A 24679-nucleotide genomic window follows, 5' to 3' on the forward strand; every position below is an offset into this window, starting at 1 on the left:
CTCCTCTGTTTCGTTGCTGTGTTTGCTCAAACGGAACAAAGAGCAGGGAAAGCCCCTCCCCTCCAGGCAAGAAGAAGGGAAAGCAGAGCGTCCTTCCTTCTAATTCCTCTCCGTGCTCCAGCCGGAAAACATGCAGGTGGGAGGGGGGGCTGCCTTGGGGGGTGGGTGGGGGAAAACTTTTGCCTTCCTTTCCTCCCTCCCGTTATACCCCACTCCTGCATTCTTAGCCAGCTGCTTCTCTGCACACCCCTCTCGTGCTCCTTGTCCCTTCTGTGTTTTTCCTTCCCTCCCCACTTAAAATGTGCTTAAAAAGCATGGATCCACATGGATCCTCAGGATCTTTGCATTGGGTCACCCCAAATTCACCATCAGAGCACATAGCATGTCCATGGCTACAGCCTGCCCCCCCAAAATCATGTACCTACTGTTGCCTGGGGCTGCAATGGTGCAAAAATGTGGTTAAAAAGCATGGATCCACATGGATCCTCAGGATCTCTGCATTGGGTCACCCCAAATTCACCATCAGAGCACATAGCATGTCCATGGCTACAGCCTGCCCCCCAAAATCATGCACCCACTGTTGCCTGGGGCTGCAGTGGTGCAAAAACGTGGTTACAAAGCATGGATTCACATGGATCCTCAGGATCTTTGCATTGGGTCAGCCCAAATTCACCACCAGATCACATGTCTGTGGCCACAGCATGAAGCACAAAAATGATACATCCACTGTTTCATTCAGAATGTTTTTTCCCTTGTTTTCCTCCTCTAAAAACGATGTGCGTGTTATGGTCAGGTGCGTGTTATAGAGCGAAAAATACGGTATGTTTTTCCTTGACATAACTAGATTTGATGAACCAGCTTTATTTATTGGGGACTCAAAAATTTAACTTGCCACGCTTCTATAATGACATTTAATGGGGACCACCCAGTCATTACAGAATTCACACACCTGGTGCCTGGAGACATTCTGCTGCTTTTGCTAACCTTGCCCTCTAACATCACTCCTGCCCACTCACCTTAGCAAAGTTTCTGCTTAGCTAAGGAAACTGGTTTTTCAAAACATGTTAATCAAGTCTTACTTCTTTAAAGCAACTATACTAGTTCATGCATACCTTGTAAAACAATGACGGTGCAAACTATTTGCAGGACAAAAAGTTAATGGTTGAAGACTCTCTCCCTTCTAGTAGACTGTATTACAATTATACAAGTCTCTAAACTACAAAGATTTTTTTTATTCCAAAAGGTAACAGGTAAGCATTTCTTAAATATATATTTCACCTCTGGAAAATACTGTCCTTGGAGAACTGGAGGAATGTACTATTCCTCTGAAAGACCCATCAAGGTTATAGCAGTGTATTCAACTCACAAGGAGATACTTTGAAGTCTAGAGATGAAATTCTCAAAGGGCTCCTATGCTTAAACAGGGCAGAGTTTTAAATATGCATATCCTTCAATGAAATCTTATTACCTGATCATACTTACTAGAAAATGGTACTCAAACTGTAGCAGCTACAATAAATAATACAACAGTTCTCTCTTAGCTTGGGACACCATTAATATTAGTTTGTTGTATATATAGATATAACGCAAAGTTTTGTTCACATTTCTAACATGCATTACAGTCATGACTGGAAACGGGATTTTAGCTGTGCTCATATTTAGACTCTATGTACTATATGCAGAGCATCTAAATAGAATTATTTTTGGTTGCACTCAGAAAATTAGCAAAAAATCCAATGAAATGCTTTTGGACACACACACCCATCCCCCAAAAATGCTTATACAGTGGTACCTCGATTTACAAACTTAATCCGTCCGGAAGTCTGTTCTTAAACCGAAACCATTCTTAAACCGAGTCATGCTTTCCCTAATGAGGCCTCTTGCAGTCGGTGCCCTTCCGCCATTCGGATTCCGTTCTTAGACCGAGGTAAAGTTCGCAAACCGGGACACTATTTCCAGTTTTGCAGAGTTTGTAAACTGAATCATTCTTAAACAGGACTGCAAGATGCATTTTTAACAATGCAAGATGCATTTTTAACAATCCTTTTCCCTCCCAACAATTTCACTTCTAGGCATTTAACCTACAACACGTAAGGAAATTACAGATCTAGGATTCCTTATCATGGGCAGAAACTACCCCCACCTCCACCACCGTTGGCAGGAGCCACAAAACCTCCCTCTAATAATGCAACTTCAAAAATGAGGAAAGGTGGAAGAAAAATATATGTCACTGAAAATGTGCTATAGTCAAGCTATTTTTAGACCTATATATAAATGGATACTTCAATGTGAAGCAAATTCACAATATCAATGATTAATAATAGACTTTGCTGCTTCACTATGAAGATACATTTCATCTTTATCAGCATGAATTAAGCTACTAGTAACATTATGATATTAGCATCAAAGGGAAAGACATTCATTTAATAGTTAACTTTAGGGTTGACTGAAAATGTCCAGTACTGTTTGCAAGTGTTCTTCATTGCAGAAAGCACTACAAATGAACATTTACAACAGAGCAAACATTTTACGTTTTCTGTTATGCACTTGCTGGAGGAAAAGTTAGTGACTCTCATTACCTCACAAAGACAGGTTACAAACTTGCTCTAAAAGGTTAAGGTGCTATCTAAAAGACTTAAGGTGCTATCTTTCAGAGAAGTAAATATATTTTTTTGTAGACAGACTATGGCAGACCCTCCTGACATCGTCAACTAATTATTAAATCACAAAATTTACTAGCTCAGATGTCCACACGGTGCCACAAATTTTCCTTCAAGTCTTTTGTATGCTAAATACTTCCAATTTTTAACCAATATACAGAATGTTGAAGTACTGTGTATCTACTAACCATAGTTAAGCAGGTATCTGGAGCTACAGAATCACAGAATTGTGGTGTTGGACGGGACCACAAGGATCATCTATAGTTCAGCCCCCTGCAATCCAGGAATCTTTTGCTGTTCCAGCTAAGTTGCAATAGTTATTGCAATAGTTATGGACTGCAATTTTGAATCCACATATACACTGAAGGTGTTAGAACATAATTGTTCAGAGAAGCAGCATTCCAATAGACTTAGAATAGCGAGAGACTAGTGTGGTGTAGTGGTTAAGAGCGGTAGTCACGTAATCTGGGTAACCGGGTTCGCGTCTCCGCTCCTCCACATGCAGCTGCTGGGTGACCTTGGGCCAGTCACACTTCTGTGAAGTCTCTCAGCCCCACTCACCTCACAGAGTGTTTGTTGTGGGGGAGGAAGGGAAAGGAGAATGTTAGCCGCTTTGAGACTCCTGAAGGGGAGTGAAAGGCGGGATATCAAATCCAAACTCTTCTTCTTCTTCTTCTTCAATAATGTCTGCCCACGTGCACAATGGGATTTCCAGTTTCTCTCCCCCCACTCCGCAATCTGTCCTCCCAAATTCTGTTTTAGGGCCTCCCAAATGTCCTGAGCAGATTTGGGGGGCACAGAGAAGGATTTCAGGGGAGGAGAAGCAGATGCCTGCTCAGACTACACTAAATCTCACCCATTATGTTGCATGTTTTTTTTTGGGGGGGGGAGGAAGAGATGCTTAAGCTAAGAAACTCTTCTCCCGCAAGCTGTATATAACATCCTAAGCTGTCCACTATATCCTTGGAACAAGCAAGGAGATTGCATTAAGTCCAGCAGCACACTGAGACTGTGGCCTTGGTTTGCAATAGGCTCCTTTCCTTCACCAGTTAAGCAATTATAAAGAACATTATTTAAGTCAACATTCACCTCCAGTGACTATTTTAAAAAGTCATTTTCTATGTTACTTATTTATGCTACCTTGTCTTCTCCCTCCAATAAGATATTTATATATAGCTAGCCTATACCCTCCAGGCTTTTTACACATTAGCACAAAAACTGTATTGCTCTCAACATTACTATAAAATACTGCTGGCACGCAAGTCTCGTTGGCCAGGCCAATTGGCTTTCCAACTAAAAAGTCTAGGTGACAATGGGCTTTAGCAGATTCATAAAGTACATAAAAGGAGAAGAAAACAGAATTGCATTCCTTTTGGCCATCCATTGTTTAAGGAAAAGGTGAAACCCAAAATGCACTGTTTTTCACATCCTAAGGCATTTCCCAATCTTCCATAAATTTGTGAATAACCTAACTGGCTCACTATCCCTAATTACCTAACAGAAAGTATAATAATTGTGAAGTAAGCAAATATAAAGCTTGCAGGTAGTGAAGAAACACAACTATTAAAGCATTTATTCCTGTAAAAAAGCAAAGCACTTAAAATCTAAGCCCTTTTGTTCTTTTTCTTTCCACAGCTTGAGGCCAGCTTCTTCCCTGCCTTCACAACCTTTTGACAGATATACTGGCCAGCAAACTGAACACCAAGTCTGTCGTTTGTTTTGCCCTCCACCCAGGTGTCTGCCTTTAAATAAAATTTTAAAATTATGGGCAATGTGAACATTCATTACTTGCAACTTTGCCATGCTACTGGTACAAAAAGGGGCACAAATAATGTGCTTTACAAGCAAACAAAAACTGTTCCAGAAAGTTTGAGAGAGGCCTGGCCCTGTGACACTGAAGGGGTCAACCAATCAGCACTCTTCAGGGGCCAGTTTCAGCTGCAAACAGGAATAACTGATTTACCCTAGATAAAGTTGCAAAAAACCAGCAACAACCCAAACTGAAATTTTGTTTCTTTGTATGCAGTCACAATGTCTTGAAATCCCTTTCTCCTTATCATCTCAGTTCACTTTCTAAATGCAAAGCTAACCCTAATATAGAGTGCCCTTATTTAAAAACGTAATGCAAAACATCCTGATTTTGCAAGGAGATCCATACTTTCTTGACCTGCAACACAGAAAACATTCATATGCATTATTCTTCAAAGTGTAAGCAGCTATTTCCGGGCTGCCCAGTACCACCACCACCCCATGACTGAATAAAGTTATCTAGTTCTGAAAGACCTTCTGAAAACATATGTGTATTACTAGTATTTTTGTTATTGTTATTATTTTAATTTATGAGTTGCTTCTCATGAGGCATTCTGAAGCAATTTATAATGTTTTAAGATTAATGTAGCATGCAGCTTATGGGGCAGACTGACAAAAACATGGGACTGCTTTATATAAAGGAAAGCAGGAAAGAAACATGAAGCAAATAATTATTGTTCTATATATTTAAAAGGCTTATATACTGTCGATTACTTAAAAATATTAAAGTGATCTTCAAAACATAAAAATAATCATACAATGAATAAAAGCATAGACCAACACAATACAGTGGTACCTCGGGTTAAGTACTTAATTCGTTCCGGGGGTCCGTACTTAACCTGAAACTGTTCTTAACCTGAAGCACCACTTTAGCTAATGGGGCCTCCTGCTGCTGCTGCTGCGCCGCTGGAACCAGATTTCTGTTCTTATCCTGAAGCAACGTTCTTAACCTGAAGCACTATTTCTGGGTTAGCGGAGTGTGTAACCTGAAGCGTATGTAACCTGAAGTGTATGTAACCCAAGGTACCACTGTAATTGTACCTAACATCCAGTGACCAAACAAGTGTACTATCAGGAACAACTGGATGAACACGATCTTCACTTATGCCAAAAACATAAAGCAGATTGTATGGGCTATATACTCCCATTGACCACAACATGATTTCAAAAAGTATAGCACTATCAGAAGAGTCTCCTTTTAATGATTTCAGTCACTAGGCAAGGGAGGGGGCAAGATTTTTTTGTCCTTCATCAGGGACTTTCAAATACTGTCTCCACTTCCCTTCTACAGACAACTCCACAACACAACTGCAAGGAGGTTGAGAAACGGTCACCCAATGTGACTCCATGAAACCAGCTCTGTAGGTAGCACCGCTGAGGTACAGTGCCTCCTACAATGAATCCATGGCGTTCAACCAGGAGGATACCTTGGGCAACAGGTCTTAAAATGCAAAGAGTGATCCAGCAGAAGTCATGTTCCCCCCATGCTTCTCTTGAAAAAGGTGATCCTTCAGGGCAATCAAGTCCTCCTTGGTCCCAAAACATGGTCTCAAACCAGATTAGAATGCGTCTAGATCAGGGGTGGGGAGCTTGCAGTGGTCCAGCAAAGGTTACTGCACTGCAGCTTTATCATCCCTGGCCACAATGCCAAACCATGGGTTCCTCTTACATATGAACAGGACCAGAGAGTGCTACAGGAAATAGCCACACCCTTTCACTTTGGCCATAGGCTAAGCAACAGCAAAGTAATTAAGAAGAAGCAGGAGCTTAAGCACCATCACTATGGACCATAGCAAAGCTATCCAGATGCACCACAAATTCCTGCTATGCCTCTTGTCTCACCAATGCTACATGCTTCCTAGCCATATTACAAACAGAAACTGTACCGTCCAGCCTAATAAAGTTGCTGAAAGTAAAATTACTAGTTTAATTCCTAGAGCAGAGGTTTTACCGTTTTTGAATCCACAGCTCCCTTGACCAACTGCATTCTTTCTGCAGCACCCCTCTGGGGCTCAGGAGCCCAGTTATGTCACCCCTTGCCTGCAGAGCTGGCAGCCTCTCACCCTTTTTGAACACCTTCCCTTGTGGAGTGTTCCCTCGGCCTCCTCTCCCCTCTCCTTGGGAGTCCTCTGGGCTGCCACCCCTGGTCTCTGAGCTGCTCCCCCTGCCCCAAAGAGGTGCCTCCTCACACAACCCCACAGGGGCCTGGGAAGCACCCCCTGGCCAGCCCCAGAGGCCCCACTCACCTGGGAAGCTTGTAGCCAGAGCTGCTGCAACAAGCAGCTATGCAAGCCTTTGTGGGGCAGAAACACAAGAGGCATCAGAGGGAGGGAGGGAAGGAAAGAGGGACAGAGGCCAGGGTTGCCTGGGGCACCCCTGACCATCTTTCAAGGCACCCCAGGGTGCCACGGCACACTGGTTGAAAACCACTGTCCTAGAGGAATTCCCAATAAGTACTAAGTAGAATCTTTATCCTGTTTTCAAAACACCTTAGCTCCTTTAAGCCCACAAAAATGTAGGTGTAGGAAGACTATGAACTGCCTCTAGAGTACTAGGAGCTGTTGCAATGAAACTTATCTGTTGCATTTGGACATCATGCTTATTTGCATCATCCTAATTCATGCAATGTCTAAACATGGACACTAACTTGGGTATTGGAATCAAAAATAAGCAGGTGCGACCTGTTTTGAGCACTCTTTGTACAATAGCTGTCACTATACAGTGGTGCCTCGCAAGACGAAAAGAATCCGTTCTGTGATTCTCTTCGTCTAGTGGTTTTTTTCGTCTTGCGAAGCAAGCCCATTGAAGGATTAGAGGATTAGCGCTATTAGAGGCTTTTAGAGGCTTTTAGCAGCTTATTTGCTGATCGGATCAGCTGATAAGCGGCTTAGCGCTATTAGCGGCTTATCTGCTGATCGAATCAGCTGATAAGCGGCTTAGCGCTATTAGTGGCTTTTAGCTGTTTTTAGCGGCTTATCTGCTGATCGGATCAGCTGATAAGCGGCTTAGCGGCTTAGAAAAGGGGGGGAGGGGAAAAAACCAGCAGGAACTCGCAAGACATTGTCGTCTTGCGAAGCAAGCCCATAGGAGATTCGTTTTGCGAAGCACCTCCAAAGCGGAAAACTCTTTCGTCTAGCGAGTTTTCCGTCTTGCGGGGCACCACTGTACTATATCATTTCTCCACTCCCAGTACTATTTTGAATAGCCTTTATTGGTCCAATGTGAAGTCTATTATAAAAACCTTTAAAGCACTTCTATTTTATGTCTATCCACACCACAAATAAATTAAACAGAAGCTTCTCAACTACACTATATTATTATTGTTGTTGTTGTTATTAATATTAATATTTATTAATTAAGTTTGTATGTCACCCTTCAATTGAAGATACCAGGGCAGTTCACAACAAATATAAAATTAGAATATAAAGTACATAATAAAGTGAAAACAAACCAATAACCCCTCCTCCCACAAACACATTAAAAAAGCCATAGAACGTTAATCAGCCAAACCTGGTTAAAGAGAAATGTTTTTGCCTGGCATCAAAGATATGTAATGAAAGTGTCAAGTGAGCCTCCCTGGGGAGAACATTCCACAAAAGAGGAGCCACTGTAGAAAAAGCATTGATTCAACTAGTACCTGATTCAACAAGTGCTATACACATGCAACTAACAGTAGGTACACCAGTTAGGAAAGTCATATTCCAAATCTCCAAACTGTTTTGTGTAACACACACACAAACCCCATAGAGATGCAATACACGGAGTCTCTTAAGAAAAAAGAGAGCGAGAACACCCAATAGGCCCAGGTTCACACCTGGATGTGTTGCATACATGTTGCTGGATTGTGGTTACAACTGAAGCTTTTGGGCAAGTACAGTAGTACAAATGTTTAATTAAAACTAGTATAAACGTTTAACCAAATGACACACAGGATAGATTTTTAAAACAGCATGCTTCATAATATTTGACATGGCAATATATCAACACCCCTGTTGCTCTGTACTATAAATTAACAGTTGTAACTATATGTTAAAGGTAAGTAAAGATGTTTCAGTTTTAGACCCCTAAGTTGTAGCAGTTTCCAGAACATTACCCTGTTTTCCTCTACTGTACTTAGTTCCATCCTTATCTCAGACATCCTTTTATATCTGTATATTCTTCTTTAACTGTGTAGACAAGCATAGGCTTATATTGTCATTTTTTAATTAAAAAAACTGAATCAGTGGCTCTGTACCATCTTCAATTTATTTTCTACAAATATGGGTGTTTCCTTCATATCTTATGATAAATAAAATAAGTAGCTCTACTAAGTTATCAACCCTTGTTGTTGGAATATTGTGAGACCTTAGTGACACATAAACATGGGTTGCAATGAACAAAACATATGATTTTAGCTATTGTGATAAGAGTACTGTACTTTAAAAAAATGTGGCTTTCAAAGTGTGTTGCAGGGAACACTGGTTTTGCAAAAAGGTAATCAACTCATTTAAAAGATCAATGACATCAGGCAAACTTTTCTAAAAGCTCATCATTATTATATTTACCTGCAATCTGAAACTTGAGCATATTTTAGAATGGATGGGCAACCTGCTGCCCTTAGTCCAATTCCATCCAGTACTTAGCCCAATTGCATAAGAGTAACGACGACGGGAGGGGAAATGGGATAGCAGAAAGAGGGTGTTCAAAAGGGGTGGTGCAAAGAGATAAGAGGGGTGGCCCTCCCACTTTTAATTCTTGTCCCATCTACTATTAGCATGCTGCCAAGAGACTAAAAGGGAATGCAGCCCTTGACATGAGGTTACCACCCCTGCTCTCAATTGATGTGGGGTAACAATGAGCCCTAGCTATATACTCCAGTCTAGAACATGCTCCAGAAACCTACAGTATGTATACATTCCATGGAAATAGCACAGGCAATCTGACATTCAACTAATTCCACTTTGTGCTAAAATTATTTAGGTGCTCTGAGGCACTGATTCAAGAAGTAGGTATGAGGTATTTCCAGTATTCGAAACTCCCATTGTTCTAGGTGCATTTTGCAACAGAATTTCATTAGTGCAAGCAGCTTCTGAGCTCTGGGAGCAGTACTGTGCCTAAGATTTCAGATTAAAACTGCAAAGTGGAAGGAAAGGAGGATCATTTTCTGCCTCCCCACTTCCAGCTACTCTCTGAAGACTGGAGATGAGACCCTCTTAAGAATATTAGGGGGCGGGGCAGGGGAAGGACTAGGCCCTATGAAAAATGAACATAGTATTTTAGCTGCAGTTCATTCATTTTCAGGTTTGTATTCTTGCTATAAAAAAGCATGCCTATACATTCTGTTGCAGCACCCATAAGGTTTAAGGTGCTATGTAGCTCCTAGCTTTCTAACACTGGGTATTTCTGCCCCACCTAATGACATTTTTGCTATGGAATGCCAGATTCCCATCCTTGTCCCACACTATTCCCCATCTACATGAAATTGCTGCGTCTGGGGATATGGTATAGCACCATCAATATAAAAACAATGACACCTAGCTGTTTCTTTCATCAGACTTTGTACCAACGAATTAGATATCTATTATCTAGACAAAATAAAAAGGTTTTGTTAATAGACAATAAAGCTGATCAGGGAGTTGGGTTTTCAGCCAGTTTTGGATGTGCTGAGGCTTCAATACTTTGGCCACCTCATGAGAAGAGAAGACTCCCTGGAAAAGACCCCGATGCTGGGAAAGATGGAGGGCACAAGGAGAAGGGGACGACAGAGGACGAGATGGTTGGACAGTGTTGTCGAAGCTACCAGCATGAGTTTGACCAAACTGCGGGAGGCAGTGGAAGACAGGAGTGCCTGGCGTGCTCTGGTCTATGGGGTCACGAAGTCGGACACAACTAAACGACTAAACAACATCAACAATTTCCTCCCCCATGAAATTCACTTGGGTCACTATTAGGTCTGGCCTTGCAGTAAAATTGGTGGTCAGAAGCAGCTTCCACTGTTGGTTGTGCAACAGCTGCAATCAGTCCTTAAAAAATGCAAATCTTGTCAGTTATCCATGCTTTAGTAATGTCCAGTTTAGACTACTGGAGGGAATTTTACATGGGGCTGATTATGATGAGCATTCAGAAGTTTCAACTAGTTCAGAAATGCTTCAATATCCATATTGACAGTTTGTTTCCAGTTACAATTCAAACTCCTTCTTTCGACCTTCAGACCCCAACCACCCTGATCCCAAACCATTTTCAGCAGTGCCAGATGGAAGCTTTGATCAGGAGTCCAAGGATGCTCTCTTTTTGCAAACTCCCTTCTGCAAGAAACTCTGTACCTGCTCTGAAACTCAAGGCTATGCTCCCAACAGGAAAACAGAACAAAATAATATTGTCCGTTCACCAACTGTCACTTGGCAGAGGAGAAGAGGGGCAGGATCCCTTTCTGCTCTGCTGAGTCACACTTTTTCCTCCTGTCACCTGGCAGCAACTATTACATCAGACTATAGCAAGAGAGGGAAGATGGGGTTGGGGAACACTTCCATCAGGGCAGCTGGGAGAGCAACATCTGGCTCAGGGATGAACTTTTCCCATCCCAGCTGGACATTACAAGAACCTGTAACTAAGAACGGGTACCTGAGTTTGCTTATTTCCTCCTCCCTCCCAATTCATTTTCATTTTGCTTCACGTCTTTTGGACTTTTAAGCATGAAGGGAGGTAATGCCTTGTTTTTATTGACCTTTAAAAGTCAGTATGGCAGCCTTTTTCTTTTTTTTTTTTTGCTGAACAGCAGGATAACAATTCTTCAAATAAATACCTGCTCCCATATGAACTCCTTTTGTGTTAAAATCTTCATTTAAGGCTCTGCTTCAGGTGTTCCTTCTGCCAGAGAAAAGCTGGATAGCTATGGAACCCAATTATGGGACACCCTACTTAGGTTTGTTAGGTGCCTGTTCTGCTTTCTTTTGGGTAAAAATTACAAATGTTTTATTTGCACAAGGTTTTCAGATTTGTTTTTTTTTTATCCATAAGTAAGTTTCTATTATACTGGCTATTTTGTCTTTTTGTCTTTAATTGCAATATATTATGTTCTTAAGCATAAATTTAAGCCATCATGGAGGGGGGCCCAGTATTAGTGGAAAGATGTGATAGGCTTTACATTTTAAAAAAATACCTTAAGCTTTTTTAAAAACAAAAACAAAAAACCAGCTAACCAAACTCATCAGAAAAATTGTGTTTTTCATTCTCTATATAAAACAAGGACAGATATTACACATTCTTGCCCAAATCAGTATGAATTATGTTACATTTCGTAAACCAGTCAGTCCATTTACCAGCACTCCTGGTTTTCCAGCCACTTTGGATACCCTCCAAACCATTTATATAATTCAAATGTTACAGTTCATGTATGCCCTGTGCAAGTGGAAACTTACTGTGGAAAGGAGCTAAAATGTTCTTAACGGGTTGTATACAAATGGTGGTCCTATGCTGACAGAAGATTCTTTCATTCAGAACAACAGGGATTGAGGAAATCTTTAGTAATTCCTTTCCTTGCTTCATTTCTGCTTCCAGAGGGTTGTGAGACCCTTTAGAACAGCATGGAGGGAGAAAAATGCTGAAGATCACCTTGATCTATTCCTGGACACCAACTGGATACAATTCTAGATATGAAGACATGCTGTTGCATATGCATGCATTTTGCAATTGCCTCACAGGTAAGCTTAGAATAAAATTAATTGGAGTTCCATGTGCAAAAGAGCTGTAGAAGCGGTCCTTCAGATTTTCTAGGCTAGTCTTAGGCATTAGTATCTTCCCTCTGTTGTAACAGTTTATTTGAAAGATCCAACAAGAGATAATTTCTTATATATCCTCAAAGTTGCCATCATCTTGGTTTTCTTACTGTGAAATATTAGACCATATTTCAGAATGATAACTACGGATTACTAATTTTTAGGAATACAATATCTCATCACCACAAATAAAAGAATAGGGACAGTATGGTAGTCTGAACCAATTTGGGTAACATTTACACAATACTGGGTGTTGAGGAAGGGCAGAATTAGTTATGATAACAATTATAAATCTAGCATGTGGTCTGGACCGAAGTGTGGGGTAATTAATAAAGAACTGAAGTTGGTCAAGGAAAAAAATCTAGGTGATATCGAACTACATCTTATTTGGAGCAGACACACTGAAATCAATGAACTTAAGTTACCCAAATCCATTGGTTTCAATGGGTCTAATTCCCAATATGACTAATGACAGATATTCCCATTCACTCATAAAGCAAATGGGACAGCCTCAGGTTAGCGCTTATTGTTCAGCTTAACCCACTACACAGGGCTGTTGTGAAGATATTGAAATACACCCATGTACATCACCCTGAGCTCCTTGAAGGACAAGACACAGATTTAAAACAAAACCCTCGTTTTCTTCAAATATTATCAATCATACCAACACTGAAAGATTTCAATTCATTATTATTTGTAGTACAACATAAGATAGCTTCTGGATACAACTCACTGACAGGCAATATACTTATAGCACTGCCTATTACAGTGGTGCCTCACAAGACGAAAAGAATCCGTTCTGTGATTCTCTTAGTCTAGCGGTTTTTTCGTCTTGCAAAGCAAGCCCATTGACGGATTAGCGGATTAGTGCTATTAGCGGCTTATCTGCTGATCGGATCAGCTGATAAGCGGCTTAGCGGCTTAGAAAAAGGGGGGGAGAAAAAAACCAGCAGGAACTCGCAAGACATTGTCGTCTTGCGAAGCAAGCCCATAGGAAATTCGTTTTGCGAAGCACCTCCAAAACGGAAAACTCTTTCGTCTAGCGAGTTTTCCGTCTTGCGAGGCATTCGTCTTGCGGGGCACCACTGTATATAACATCAACAGATCACTAATATCAAACTTGCTTCTCAATGTACAACTGCTTGGAAATGAGGACAAAGTTCCTATCTAGAGATGACAATGTGAAGGGAAAATACATGAATCTGAACTGTTGTGTGAGCATTTATTTTGTTAGCATAGGAAGCATGCAGGAAAGGCTGTGGACATGATGCAGCCAGAATTAGGAACGTGTGTCCACAACTTTTGGCATTAGAGTGAAGTATATATCTACTTAAAACAGTCTACTAAAGTAGACTGAGATTTTTGTTTCTGTATGCTGTCACTGCTATCCTCACACATGAAAACAATTATATAGCTACAGATATATAATGATATGTAGATAGATACCTAAAAAGGTTACAACTAAAATATTTTAAGTGTAAACAATAAATGTGCAAACATGTATATATAAGTACACTGATTATAATGCTGGGATTAATTTTGCATCTTCTTTTTAAATACAAGGCAAGTCTAGGTTTGCCTGCCATAATGTGTGAAATGGTCCTCATACCGAAAATCAGTCGGAGTTGCTCTTAACTAACATTTTCAAGATGGCAACAGTGGAGTAGTACAAGACAGTATGTCAAACCTATCCTAACCAGGAAGTTATGTCAGCATATCTCCTGTGTAAGTTCAGCTTCATCTTGTTTCTAGCCAGGGTGTGTGTGGCCAGGTTTGGGCAGGTAGTGTAAACTTGAATTTTCTGCCCTTCCATGAATTCCTATGAAATGTTTAGTTACACTTGGTTTTTTGTTGGTGCAAGTTGCATGGAGCTGTGTGGGCAAGACCAATAACTCTACATCAGTATGACTTCCCTTGGTTTAACTTTTGCCAGCAGGGGAGGGTTAAAAATCACTTACAATTGCTTAAGGCCAGCCCATCCCATCCCAGGAGTGGAAGTACACCAACTAGATGTTAGGATGTGGCCTTCTCTCTCTCTCTCTGTGTGTGTGTTATAATCACACTGTAAGGTAAACGGTAAAGGGACCCCTGACCATTAGGTCCAATCATGGACGACTCTGGGGTTGCGGCGCTCATCTCGCTTTATTGGCCGAGGGAGCCGGCGTACAGCTTCCAGGTCATGTGGCCAGCATGACTAAGCCGCTTCTGGCGAACCAGAGCAGTGCATGGAAATGCCATTTACCTTCCCGCCGGAGCGATACCTATTTATCTACTTGCACTATGACGTGCATTCAAACTGCTAGGTTGGCAGGAGCAGGGACCGAGCAATGGGAGCTCACCCCGTCGCAGGGATTCGAACCGCCAACCCTCTGATTGGCAAGTCCTAGGCTCTGTGGTTTAACCCACAGTGCCACCCACGTGTAAGGATGCAGCAAAGGGTCACTACACATTTTTATGTCCTCAAAGTCTGCAACTACAGTTCACACTTTTTCTTAAGAGGTTGGTTTTCAAAAGCAATATGCTACTATGCATCCTGCACCTTTTATCTCTGCCATATCGTTTCTCATCGCACAGGTATTTTTTAATACTCAGTTATGCTAACAACAAATAGCATACCAGTTTACACCACCAATAGATTCATATTCTTCCTATTAACAGTATGACACCGTACAAACCAATTAAAAGCACTTTGGATGTTCTCCTCCACTATGTACATGTGAAAGGAATAAACAAAGTATTCCATGCACTGAGGCAATCTTATGTTAGTCAACTGATGGTCATACAGGTTACAACTGCATCTCAACCTTTCATCACCTGTGAACCGATGCAATGCGCCCACAATTTATTGCTCTTTGACCCACCATTCCCCCCACAGAGTTTCCAGATTTCTGAATGGCTACACACACACAAATGGGGAAGTGCGAAGGGAAGCATTGCCAGTTTCACAGTCCCAAATTTCATTCCCCTGTCTTCCTCCTCTACTTTCCAGCCCCCCCAAAAAAGTGACAGCGGAAAGCTCTAATGGGTTTGACAAAATGCTGGGGGGAAATTCAACCGCCGCATCCATATCTGTGCTGGTAACCATAACAAGGCTTTTAACTTTTCTCCGGCCTAGTCAGTTTGACCAGAAAGCAGAAGACAAGGGTGGCAGGATACCTGTGGGACTGAGCTGGAGACCAGTGGCAGGGTTGCCACTTTTAGAAGACATCTGAAGGCAGCCCTGTTTAGGGGAAGTTTTTAATGTTTGATGTTTTATTGTGTTTTTAATATTCTGTTGGGAGCTGCCCAGAGTGGCTGGGGAAACACAAGCAGATGGGCGGTGTATAAATAATAATAATAATATTACATGGGCCAGCATCTGAGCCAGGGAAGTGGTGTGTGCTACTTATTTCACCCCCAGCACAAGCTGGGGAGAGCATGTTGACATTTGAGAGCAGCAAAAGCACATCTTGAGGAGGGCAGTGACGTGCATTCCCCACCTCCCAGAAGGGGCAGATTCACACGTATGGTGGTTAACACGCTACAAATTCAGGCGTGACTCTGGGCCTCTTGGGTGGGCCTACACGGGCACCAGAGAGGATCAGATGGAGCTGGCAGGCCTCGCTTGATCCCCTTCCCCCTTTCTCATCATTTCTTCCTTCCCCCACCCCCACCCCATTCCCCTCAGATGGGGGTCACTCCCCGCCGGGGGACCCCCTCCCCTCCTCAGAAATTTCCTTTTTTTCCCCTCATGGGAAATGAACGTTGCCCGAGGAAACGAGGCAACATCGCTGCTTCTCCGAGACCCCGGAGAGAAAGAAAAACGGGGGCGAGGGGAGGAAAACCGAAAGGGATGTAGCCTCCCAAATCTCTCCCCCACCCCCAATAAACGCCACGACCGAGGAGGGCGGCAAGGGAGGGAAAGGCTGACCTCCTCGCTCTTCAGCACCTCCTTGAACTCCCGCTTGATCCTCTGCACCGCGATGTTGGCCATGTCCTCGGAGGGGTCCGACGACCCGCCCAACCCCAGGCCGCCGCCGCTGCCGCCGCCGCCGAGCCGGGCCGAGCTCCTCCACCCGCCGCCGCCACCGCTGCTCCCGCGGGTTAATCTCCCGGCCCTTCCAAAATGGCGCCGGCGCCGAGCATGCGCGTTGGCCGCCGCCGCCGCCCGGCCGCCTGCCCCTTCCTCTCCGTCAGAGAAAGGAAAATGGAGAGGGGAGGGGAATAGGAAAGGGCGGGGAGGGGGGGGAAGCCGCTGCTTCGGGCCCCCGCGAAAAGTGTGGAGAAGGGGGAGGCAAAATGAGAGGAGAAAAAGTGGAGGAGAGGTTCTCCTGTCAGACGGTGGTTTCACCCCTCAGGGAGAGGGGAGGCCTTCGCCCACCTCGCCTCAGGAGGGGTCGTCGGCGACCTCCGCCTTTGGCCGTCACTATGAGGCAGAACCGCCTTTTCTCTCTCTCTGTGTGTGTGTGTGGTACGTAGGTCCGTACGTGTGAATGTGGACCGTCTGGAGCGGAGGCGAGGCCTTCTCGGTAGCGGCGCCTTTTCCTTGCGCGACGGCCCTCCCTTCAGAGGCTGAGACGGGAGAGCTACACAACTTCCCCGTCTTGGGAAGGCATCGATTTCTTAGGATGTTTTTAGATAATAATAATAATAATAATACACATGTGCTGTTAGCCGCCCAGAGCAGCTGGGGGAAACCAACCAGATGGGCAGGGTATGAATAAAATAATAATCATCATCATTATTATTATTATTATTATTATAGCGTGGGTGGGGAAGGGTGAGGGAGTAGGGCAGAGTTTTTTAATAATATTTTTTATTACTTTTCAGTTACAATCCAACAATAGACCCATTATAACAATACCAATTTATAATACAATTATTAATACCAATCATTCAAATGCCGAATTATATAATTTAGAGAAAGTGCTAGAATTGATGGTTGGATTATTTGCTTTATTTCTGGGTTCCAAAATCTTATTAATTTCCATTACGCTCCGGTCATAATAATAATAATAATACCTTATACAACAACTGCATTATTAATAACTTCTATTCATGTTGACACCTTAAGTGATTTATAAAACTGCAAGGGAGGAACTCAAACTATATCCTTGTTCTTCCTGTATGTGGCAATTGTTCTGTCTGAGGTGTTTCTTCCTGTCCTTGCAAGATGTTTTGTCTTTCTTTCCATCCATCATGCCTTGGGCAAAGCTGATATCCCATTGTTGTTTAAGGGCAGAGCTAAGGCCCTTGTGATGAAATCACACCCATCGTATGAGGTATCACACGCCTACCTGCTCCTTCACACAAATGCAGCCTTCGCACGCACCAGCCTGTGTGGCGGGTGGATTGTACATAACACATTGCCCACCTTCCGTTTTAATTTATAATCATCATCATCATTTTATTATTTGTAATAAACCCATCTGACTGGGTTTCCCCAGCTGTTCTTGGTGGCTTACAGCATATCTGGAAACATCTATGCCTTCCCAAGACAGGGAAGATGGTTTCTCAAAGTCGTGCAGTTCTCCTTGGGCAACGTTTCTGGCCTTCAAGTTGACGCAGATTGATGGGAAAGGTCTCCGTTTTGGACACTCCACATGGAGAGGTCTGAGGTGTACAGGAGACGGCAGAATTGCTCAGGGGACGCTTTCCAAAATGGGGCACCAGGATGTGAGTGCAGTAGGACGCAGAGTCAAGCTGCCACATTGTGGAGGCAGTACAGCATTTTGTAAGCATTTCCACTCCCCAGAATGTCAATAGCATTCAGCATGAAGCTTGTTCCATGTACACAGCTCTTGTAGCATGTGGGACGTCAAAATTAGAAATGAAAGAATGCCTCCTTCCCCACAGACCCTCCCAGATCAGCAGAAGGGGCACTGGGGTAGTAGCAATTTCTTTCACGAGTTTGTGGTGGCAGCAGCCCAGAATATGCCTTTCTCTGCAGCAGCCCCTAAGTTGTGAAATTCCCTCCCCATAGGTGTGTCTGACTTCTTCACTATACAACTTTTGGAGAATCCTGAAGATGCCCCTCTTAACTATGCCTTTTGACACCTGAGATGTGCACTTTCAGAGTCCACCCTATTCTTGTGACTGTACAAACAGGTTTTCATCTGACTTTCAAATTGTTGTAGCCCACCCTGTGACCTGCTGTAATACACGTATTAATTACAATAATATTGAGGCCATTGGACATGGGATGCTGAAGAGAGAAATATTTTGTCCTTCAGAGCAGTGGCTACAGCTGGATGGCCTTCTGAGGAGTTCCAGTCTGTTATTATTACTTATCTATTTGATTTATTAATCACTTAATACCTAATAGTCTAAAAAAACAAAAGTGCTTGGTTTTCTTACAAAAAGGATAATGCAGTCTTTGGGTTAGCAAAGATGCAGGCTTTAAAACCTCCCTTTGGAGAGATTTTGTACCATTTGCTGAGTTGGGAGTCAGGCCACATGGCTCCTTTGCTTGCACAAAAAGAAAAGACTGAGAAGAAGCAGGAGCAGAAGCTGCTGAGAGCCTGCTAATATACATCCACTACGGCAACTTGAGTTCAGGGCTCAGGTTAACCATTTCATGCACACAAGTGTGAGGCAGTAACTGTATATTACAACAGAAAGTAACCTGGACATGGGGACAGTAGAGAGGAGAGATGGAGCAATACAAATGCAATACTATTGCATGTTTACTGAAAAATAAATAACACTATGGTGCTTCCTCCATAGATAGGGCTTTTAGGACTGCAGCATAAGTCAGATATGAGGCCATATGGCAAAAGGCAGGCTCCAGGGAAAGTAACTGAATAAAAGCAGTAAAAGGCATTGATGCAACCTGAAAACTGTACACCATATTCAGATCCTTATTTGAATGTATGCTACCACCTCCCATCTTAAGACTCTTAAAAGCTACAGAATCATGGTTTTACATGTGGGAAGGAAAATAATAATAGATATAGAAGATTACCCATGTGGGGTAATTAATAAAAGAACTGGCTGGATCCCTAGATCCAAAGCATGGGGATAATCAAACTCTCCAGCAAGAGAGAGCTCCCAGCAGAATATTAAAATCACAGAATCTTGCAGCACAGGGAAGTGTGAGCAATATAGACTGTTAGACCCTTTAAATATCTTGTTTAGTTCGCTCACATTGCTTCCCCTTTCTACCCTGCTTGCAACTAATACCGGAGAAGAGAGGGTTAAAGAGTTTTTGACCTATGATTAAAGGTAAAGGTACCCCTGCCCGAACGGGCCAGTCTTGACAGACTCTGGGGTTTGTGCGCCCATCTCACATCTAGAGGCCGGGGGCCAGCGCTGTCCGGAGACACTTCCGGGTCACGTGGCCAGCGTGACAACGCTGCTCTGGCGAGCCAGAGCCGCACACGGAACGCCGTTTACCTTCCCGCTGGTAAGCGGTACCTATTTATCTACTTGCCCCCGGGGGTGCTTTCGAACTGCTAGGTTGGCAGGCGCTGGGACCGAGCAGCGGGAGCGCACCCCGCCGCGGGGATTCGAACCGCCGACCTTTCGATCGGCAAGCCCTAGGCGCTGAGGCTTTAGCCCACAGCGCCACCCGCGTCCCTATGATTACTCAGTTTTAAAAAGAATGATCCTGTTAAAATTGAGTTACTGATGAGAGATAAATGGAAGACATGCACATTCTTAGACTACAGTGGTACCTTGGGTTACATACGCTTCAGGTTACATACGCTTCAGGTTACATACGCTTCAGGTTACAGACTCCGCTAACCCAGAAATATTACCTCGGGTTAAGAACTTTGCTTCAGGGTGAGAACAGAAATCGTGCTCTGGCGGCGTGGCGGCAGCAGGAGGCCCCATTAGCTAAAGTGGTGGTTCAAGTTAAGAACAGTTTCACATTAAGAACGGACCTCCGGAACGAATTAAGTACTTAACCCGAGGTACCACTGTAATCACTTAGATACAATATTCAAAATATCTCGTAATTCTTATAGCATTTGTGGATCTGCTTACAATGAAACATGTTAGTATGAACTGCTTTCGCTACCTAGTTACAGAATTCTGATTAAATTGCAGAAATAAGCACATTAGTGTGAGCTCACATTTCAGACAATAGCACCTCTCAATTTTCCTGCCTCCTTCCTTATCTCTTGATATGTGTAGCTTGCTTTATAAATGTTACCTGTTTCTCTGTGCACAGGTTGAAAAGTTGGTGTTACAGTGCCTTCTGCTGGATGGAATATGTCAAATTAAATCTGCCATTGACCAAGCAACTGCAGTAAGGAATATTCACAGTAATACTTCCCCCTCTTCAGATTTTTTTTTCCTAGAGCAAATTGAAAGTGTTATTTAACTGTATTAAATATTAAAGCCAGGGTATTAACCAGATTACAATTTCCAAGCCTCAGCAGGTTTAAGGCTTTGAATTTACAATGCCAATGATCAATCCTAGATTTGGTAATTTTCGATATTATGCATATTCTCTCTCCAGCTAAACAAATAGCAGGGTTTTTTTTAAGTGATTTTTTTTTTAAGCATCAGTTGCAGCAGGAATAAAAGAATGCATGGGAAAACAGGGTGACTTTGCCAGATACCTAAAAGATAATAGTAATGATGGCACCAGGTGAATTTGCATGGGGAGGGAATTTCACAACTGGGCAGCACCAGTTTTTTTAAATACAGTGGTACCTCAGTTTTCAAGCATCTTGGAAGCTGAACGTTTTGGTTTTCGAACGCCAAAAACCCATGCTTCTGTTTTTAAACACGCCTTGGAAGTTGAAGAACTTCTGTTGCATTTTGTAAAATTTTCTCCATTGAAATTGCAGACCGCCTCTGTGGCTCGGTTTTCGAACATTTTGAAAGCCGGAACGGATTATGTTTGAAAACCGAGGTTCCATTGTATATATATTATATTGAGCATTTCTATGCCCTCTCCCATGATGTCAATTTTCTTAATGGCCCCCCTTATGACCATTTGTCCATATTTTTAAAATTATAATGCCATGATGTAGACTTCAGGTCACGTTAACTAGGTTTTCCTCCCATACTTTCTTGCAGCAGGGAGGGAAGCAGGCGCCCCTTCTCTGGCCAATGGGTGGGACCATAGGCGCCGACTCCATGGGGCTTGAGGGGGCTTGAGCCCCCTCAAAAAAATTTTTGGGGGGGCTCAGCCCCCCCAATAATCTCGGGCGCCGCCGCCGTCCCCCGCCTCCTCCCCACCTGCTCCCTCGCCAGCCAGCCAGCCGCGCGCCCTAGCCGGAGAGCCCCAGCCGTCCCCCGCGAGATTAGGGAATCCCCGGGGGCGGGGGCTCCTGCCTCTAGCCCCAGGTTTCCCGCATATCAGCTGTTCCGGAGCTGATAAATAGGCAGCAGCACGCTCTCCCCTATTCGCTCACGAGGGGGCGGCGTCACTTTATTTGCATATTCATGAGCTTATTTGCATATTCATGAGCTTATTTACATTTCGCGAGCTTTCCCGGGCCCCCCCAATATTTTTTATAAGTCCGCGTCCCTGGGTGGGACTAGGCTTGCCTTCACCTTGCCAGTCTTCTTTCTGGGAGGGCAGGGGATACATCACCCTAGTGTCCTTTGGTCCCCTGGCCAATAGAGGGCCTCCATGCTCTTCCCATCAGCTGTGCCAACAAACAATAATACATTTTAACTTGGCAAAATACTGAGTTTAGAGAAGGGTTGGAGATGTTGCTGGATTACAACTTCCATTCTGCTGGGAATTCCATAGTTAAGGGTCGCCAGCACCCCCAAACTTCCAAGGGTGATGGAACTACCAAGAGGGCCCCTCTACTGATCTTAACGTTCAAGACAGTAGGAAAGGAGGCAGTGTTTCATATATTTGGGACTTTAGGTATTTAGGGCTATAAACACAAACAAGAGCACATTGAATTGCGCCTGGAAATGAACCAGCAACCATGCCCCTGTTTTAGACAGTGGGTTAAAAGGTAAAGGGACCCCTGACCATTAGGTCCAGTCGTGGCTGACTCTGGGGTTGCGGCGCTCATCTCGCTTTATTGGCCGAGGGAGCCGGCGTACAGTATCCGGGTCATGTGGCCAGCATGACTAAGCCGCTTCTCGCGAACCAGAGCAGCGCACGGAAACGCCGTTTACCTTCCCGCTGGAGTGGTACCTATTTATCTACTTGCACTTTGACATGCTTTTGAACTGCTAGGTTGGCAGGAGCAGGGACACAACAACGGGAGTTCACCCTGTTGCAGGGATTCGAACTGCCGACCTTCTGATCAGCAAATCTTAGGTTCTGTGGTTCTAAAAGGAACCCCAGCCGGGAATCTGCATGCTGTGTTTTTGGACAACTTGGGCTTCTGTGTGGTCTTCAAGAACAGACCCATGTAGTGTGTTACAATAATCCAATCTGGAAGTTACCAAGAAATAGAGTGCTAACCTAAATCCATTTATGACCTAGCAGAAAACATTACTATCTTATCAATACCAAGTTATTGATTCAAAGTTCTTTTCTCATTTGTAAAGTCATATTCATTCTAAGGGACTTACACACCACTTTAAAAATTGGCTATTGTGCCATTTTTGCCATTTCAGCATAATCCCATCCACTTAATCTGCCATTCTTCTGTGGTCAGGACTTTATCTTCTTTCCATCTCTAGCAAAAAAGACTGCAAGAATCAGAAGTCAGGAAGACCAAAACCTTAATAAAGAATGGAGAAATTTTATTGTTTCTTAAAAACCACAGTAAACAGTTAAAATCGTTAGTAGGATTGGATTACCACTTGTAGTTTAATGGTGAATTTTGGATATAATGGAGATGCAAAAGACCTGATTATAAAAGTTGCAGGAGGAAATGACTAACAATAGGACCCACAAAGGGGACCAGGGAAGTCCAGGAGATTCTTTGGAATCTTGTTTTTATGTTGTATGTTGGATATGTGATTGCAAAACTTTAATTTGAAAAGCCAAATATATATATATATAGAGAGAGAGAGAGAGAGAGAGAGAGAGCCGCTTAATCTCAGGGTTGTGGGTTCGAGCCCGTCGGGCAAAGAGTTTCCTGCATGGCGGGGAGTAGTGGACTAGATTACCCCCCCCCGGAGGTCCCTTCGGACTCTACAAGTCAATGGAGGGTTAACGTGCAACTGCAGCCTTAGTTTTCCGCCGCACGATTCGGCGACAAGCGCTTTCCTCTGGGGCCGCCGCCGAGGGGCGCGGCTTGCGCACCGCCCACCGCGATCCCCATGGGAGACAAGGGGAGGGTGCAGAAGAAGCCCTCCCCTTGCCTGCGAGCCGGCAGATCCGGGTCTTGCAGCGCTGCCTGCTAGACTGACGTGGTCGACGGAATCAAAACACCAGGCGAAAGGCAGAGTCGCTCCGCAGCTGCGCTGGCTGGCGTCTTGGGGCTGCGCCTCTTGCTCTCCAGATCCGAGCAAACCCGGTGAGTTGTTTGTGGCTGCCTCTCCGCATTCCAGCCTCAAGCTGTTTTTTTTTCTCCTTTCCCCTTCTTCTCCCTCCCAGGCTTGTCCTTCTTTTAATGGAGGAAGAAGGCGAAAGGAGGCAAGGAAAAGGAAAAGTTTCCCACCCCCGGTTCTCTCTTCTGCTTTGGGGATGGGAGGCAAAACAAAAAAGTTTCTGGGAAAAGACTGCCCCTTGTTCCCTACTGCTGCTTTTTGCTTATTCTGGATCTTTGCAAGTATTTAAAACCCGCAAAATATGCAAGCCCTGCACTGATTTCCTGGCGGGAGGGGAGGGGGGTCATTTAAAACCGGATCTCTCCCTGTAAAAAGCCTGTTGCTGATCTTCCCTGTGCCAAAGGAGCCCCACCGACTTCGCTTTGGTGAGAGGCCAGCTGTGATAAAGAAGGAGAGCCGTTTGCTCGCTGGGGCTGGCGAAGCTTTTGTTTTTGGTCTTGCAGCCGAGCAGAACTGCACACCTGATTTATACAGATTTGGTTTTGTTCCTGAATAAACGTTTTCAGATTTCTTAGGAGATGCATGATGCTGAACTCAAGGCAAGTTAAATTTCCAAGTGTGTGCAGAAGTTTAGGTTGTGAGCTGGGTACACCTACCACCCTGATGGCTTTTATGGCATGAAGCGGTCTATAAATTTGTTTAACAAATAAAACAGTTAAAATTTAGTAAAGGCGGTGCCCTCAAACCCTTGTAAGCTAAACCCTACGCATGTTTACACAAGCTACGTGGAGTTAAGTGAGTGACTTCCAGGTTAGCATGGGCACTTTTGTGGGAGTAAACTTCATTAAGCTCAATAGGACTTGCTTCTGAGTAAGCAAGTATAGGACTGAGAAGCACATTAACTGGATCAGTTTTATATTATTCCTCCCTTTCTCTTGCTCTTTAATAAGCCAGGTCACACTGTGTTGACTTTTGAGTTAAAACATCAGCTTCCTCAGTCTTTATAAAGAAATGTTTCCTGTTCACAATGGAATAGGGATCCCTGGAACAGACAACAGATGCCCCAGAAGCTATTACATTCTCAAGAGAGAACCTTGGGAGAAGGCTAGC

The 24679-nt window shown here is 43.6% G+C and overlaps 2 protein-coding genes across 4 annotated transcripts in view; one reads left to right on the forward strand and one right to left on the reverse strand.

Moving 5' to 3' along the window:
* The window catches only part of UBE2K (ubiquitin conjugating enzyme E2 K), a 32611-nt gene extending 16289 nt beyond the window's left edge, over positions 1-16322 (reverse strand). The window contains exon 1 of the mRNA XM_082238322.1: positions 16134-16322. Coding sequence (XP_082094448.1) covers positions 16134-16196 — 63 coding nt within the window. The 5' untranslated portion in view covers positions 16197-16322. The remainder of the gene's footprint in view (positions 1-16133) is intronic.
* A 1373-nt stretch (positions 16323-17695) lies between these two features.
* Positions 17696-24679, forward strand: part of SMIM14 (small integral membrane protein 14) — a 40887-nt gene continuing 33903 nt past the window's right edge. The window contains exons 1-2 of one of the 3 annotated variants that reach the window (XM_082238324.1): positions 17696-17936; positions 20379-20472. The gene's annotated coding sequence lies outside the window, so the exon portion shown is untranslated. Of the gene's footprint in view, positions 17937-20378; positions 20473-23435; positions 23596-24679 lie in introns of those variants that run through there. The other 2 variants (XM_082238323.1, XM_082238325.1) reach the window with 2 other exon arrangements.

This window comes from Podarcis vaucheri, assembly GCF_965113315.1.
Source record: "Podarcis vaucheri genome assembly, chromosome: 9".
Lineage (NCBI taxonomy): Eukaryota > Metazoa > Chordata > Lepidosauria > Squamata > Lacertidae > Podarcis > Podarcis vaucheri.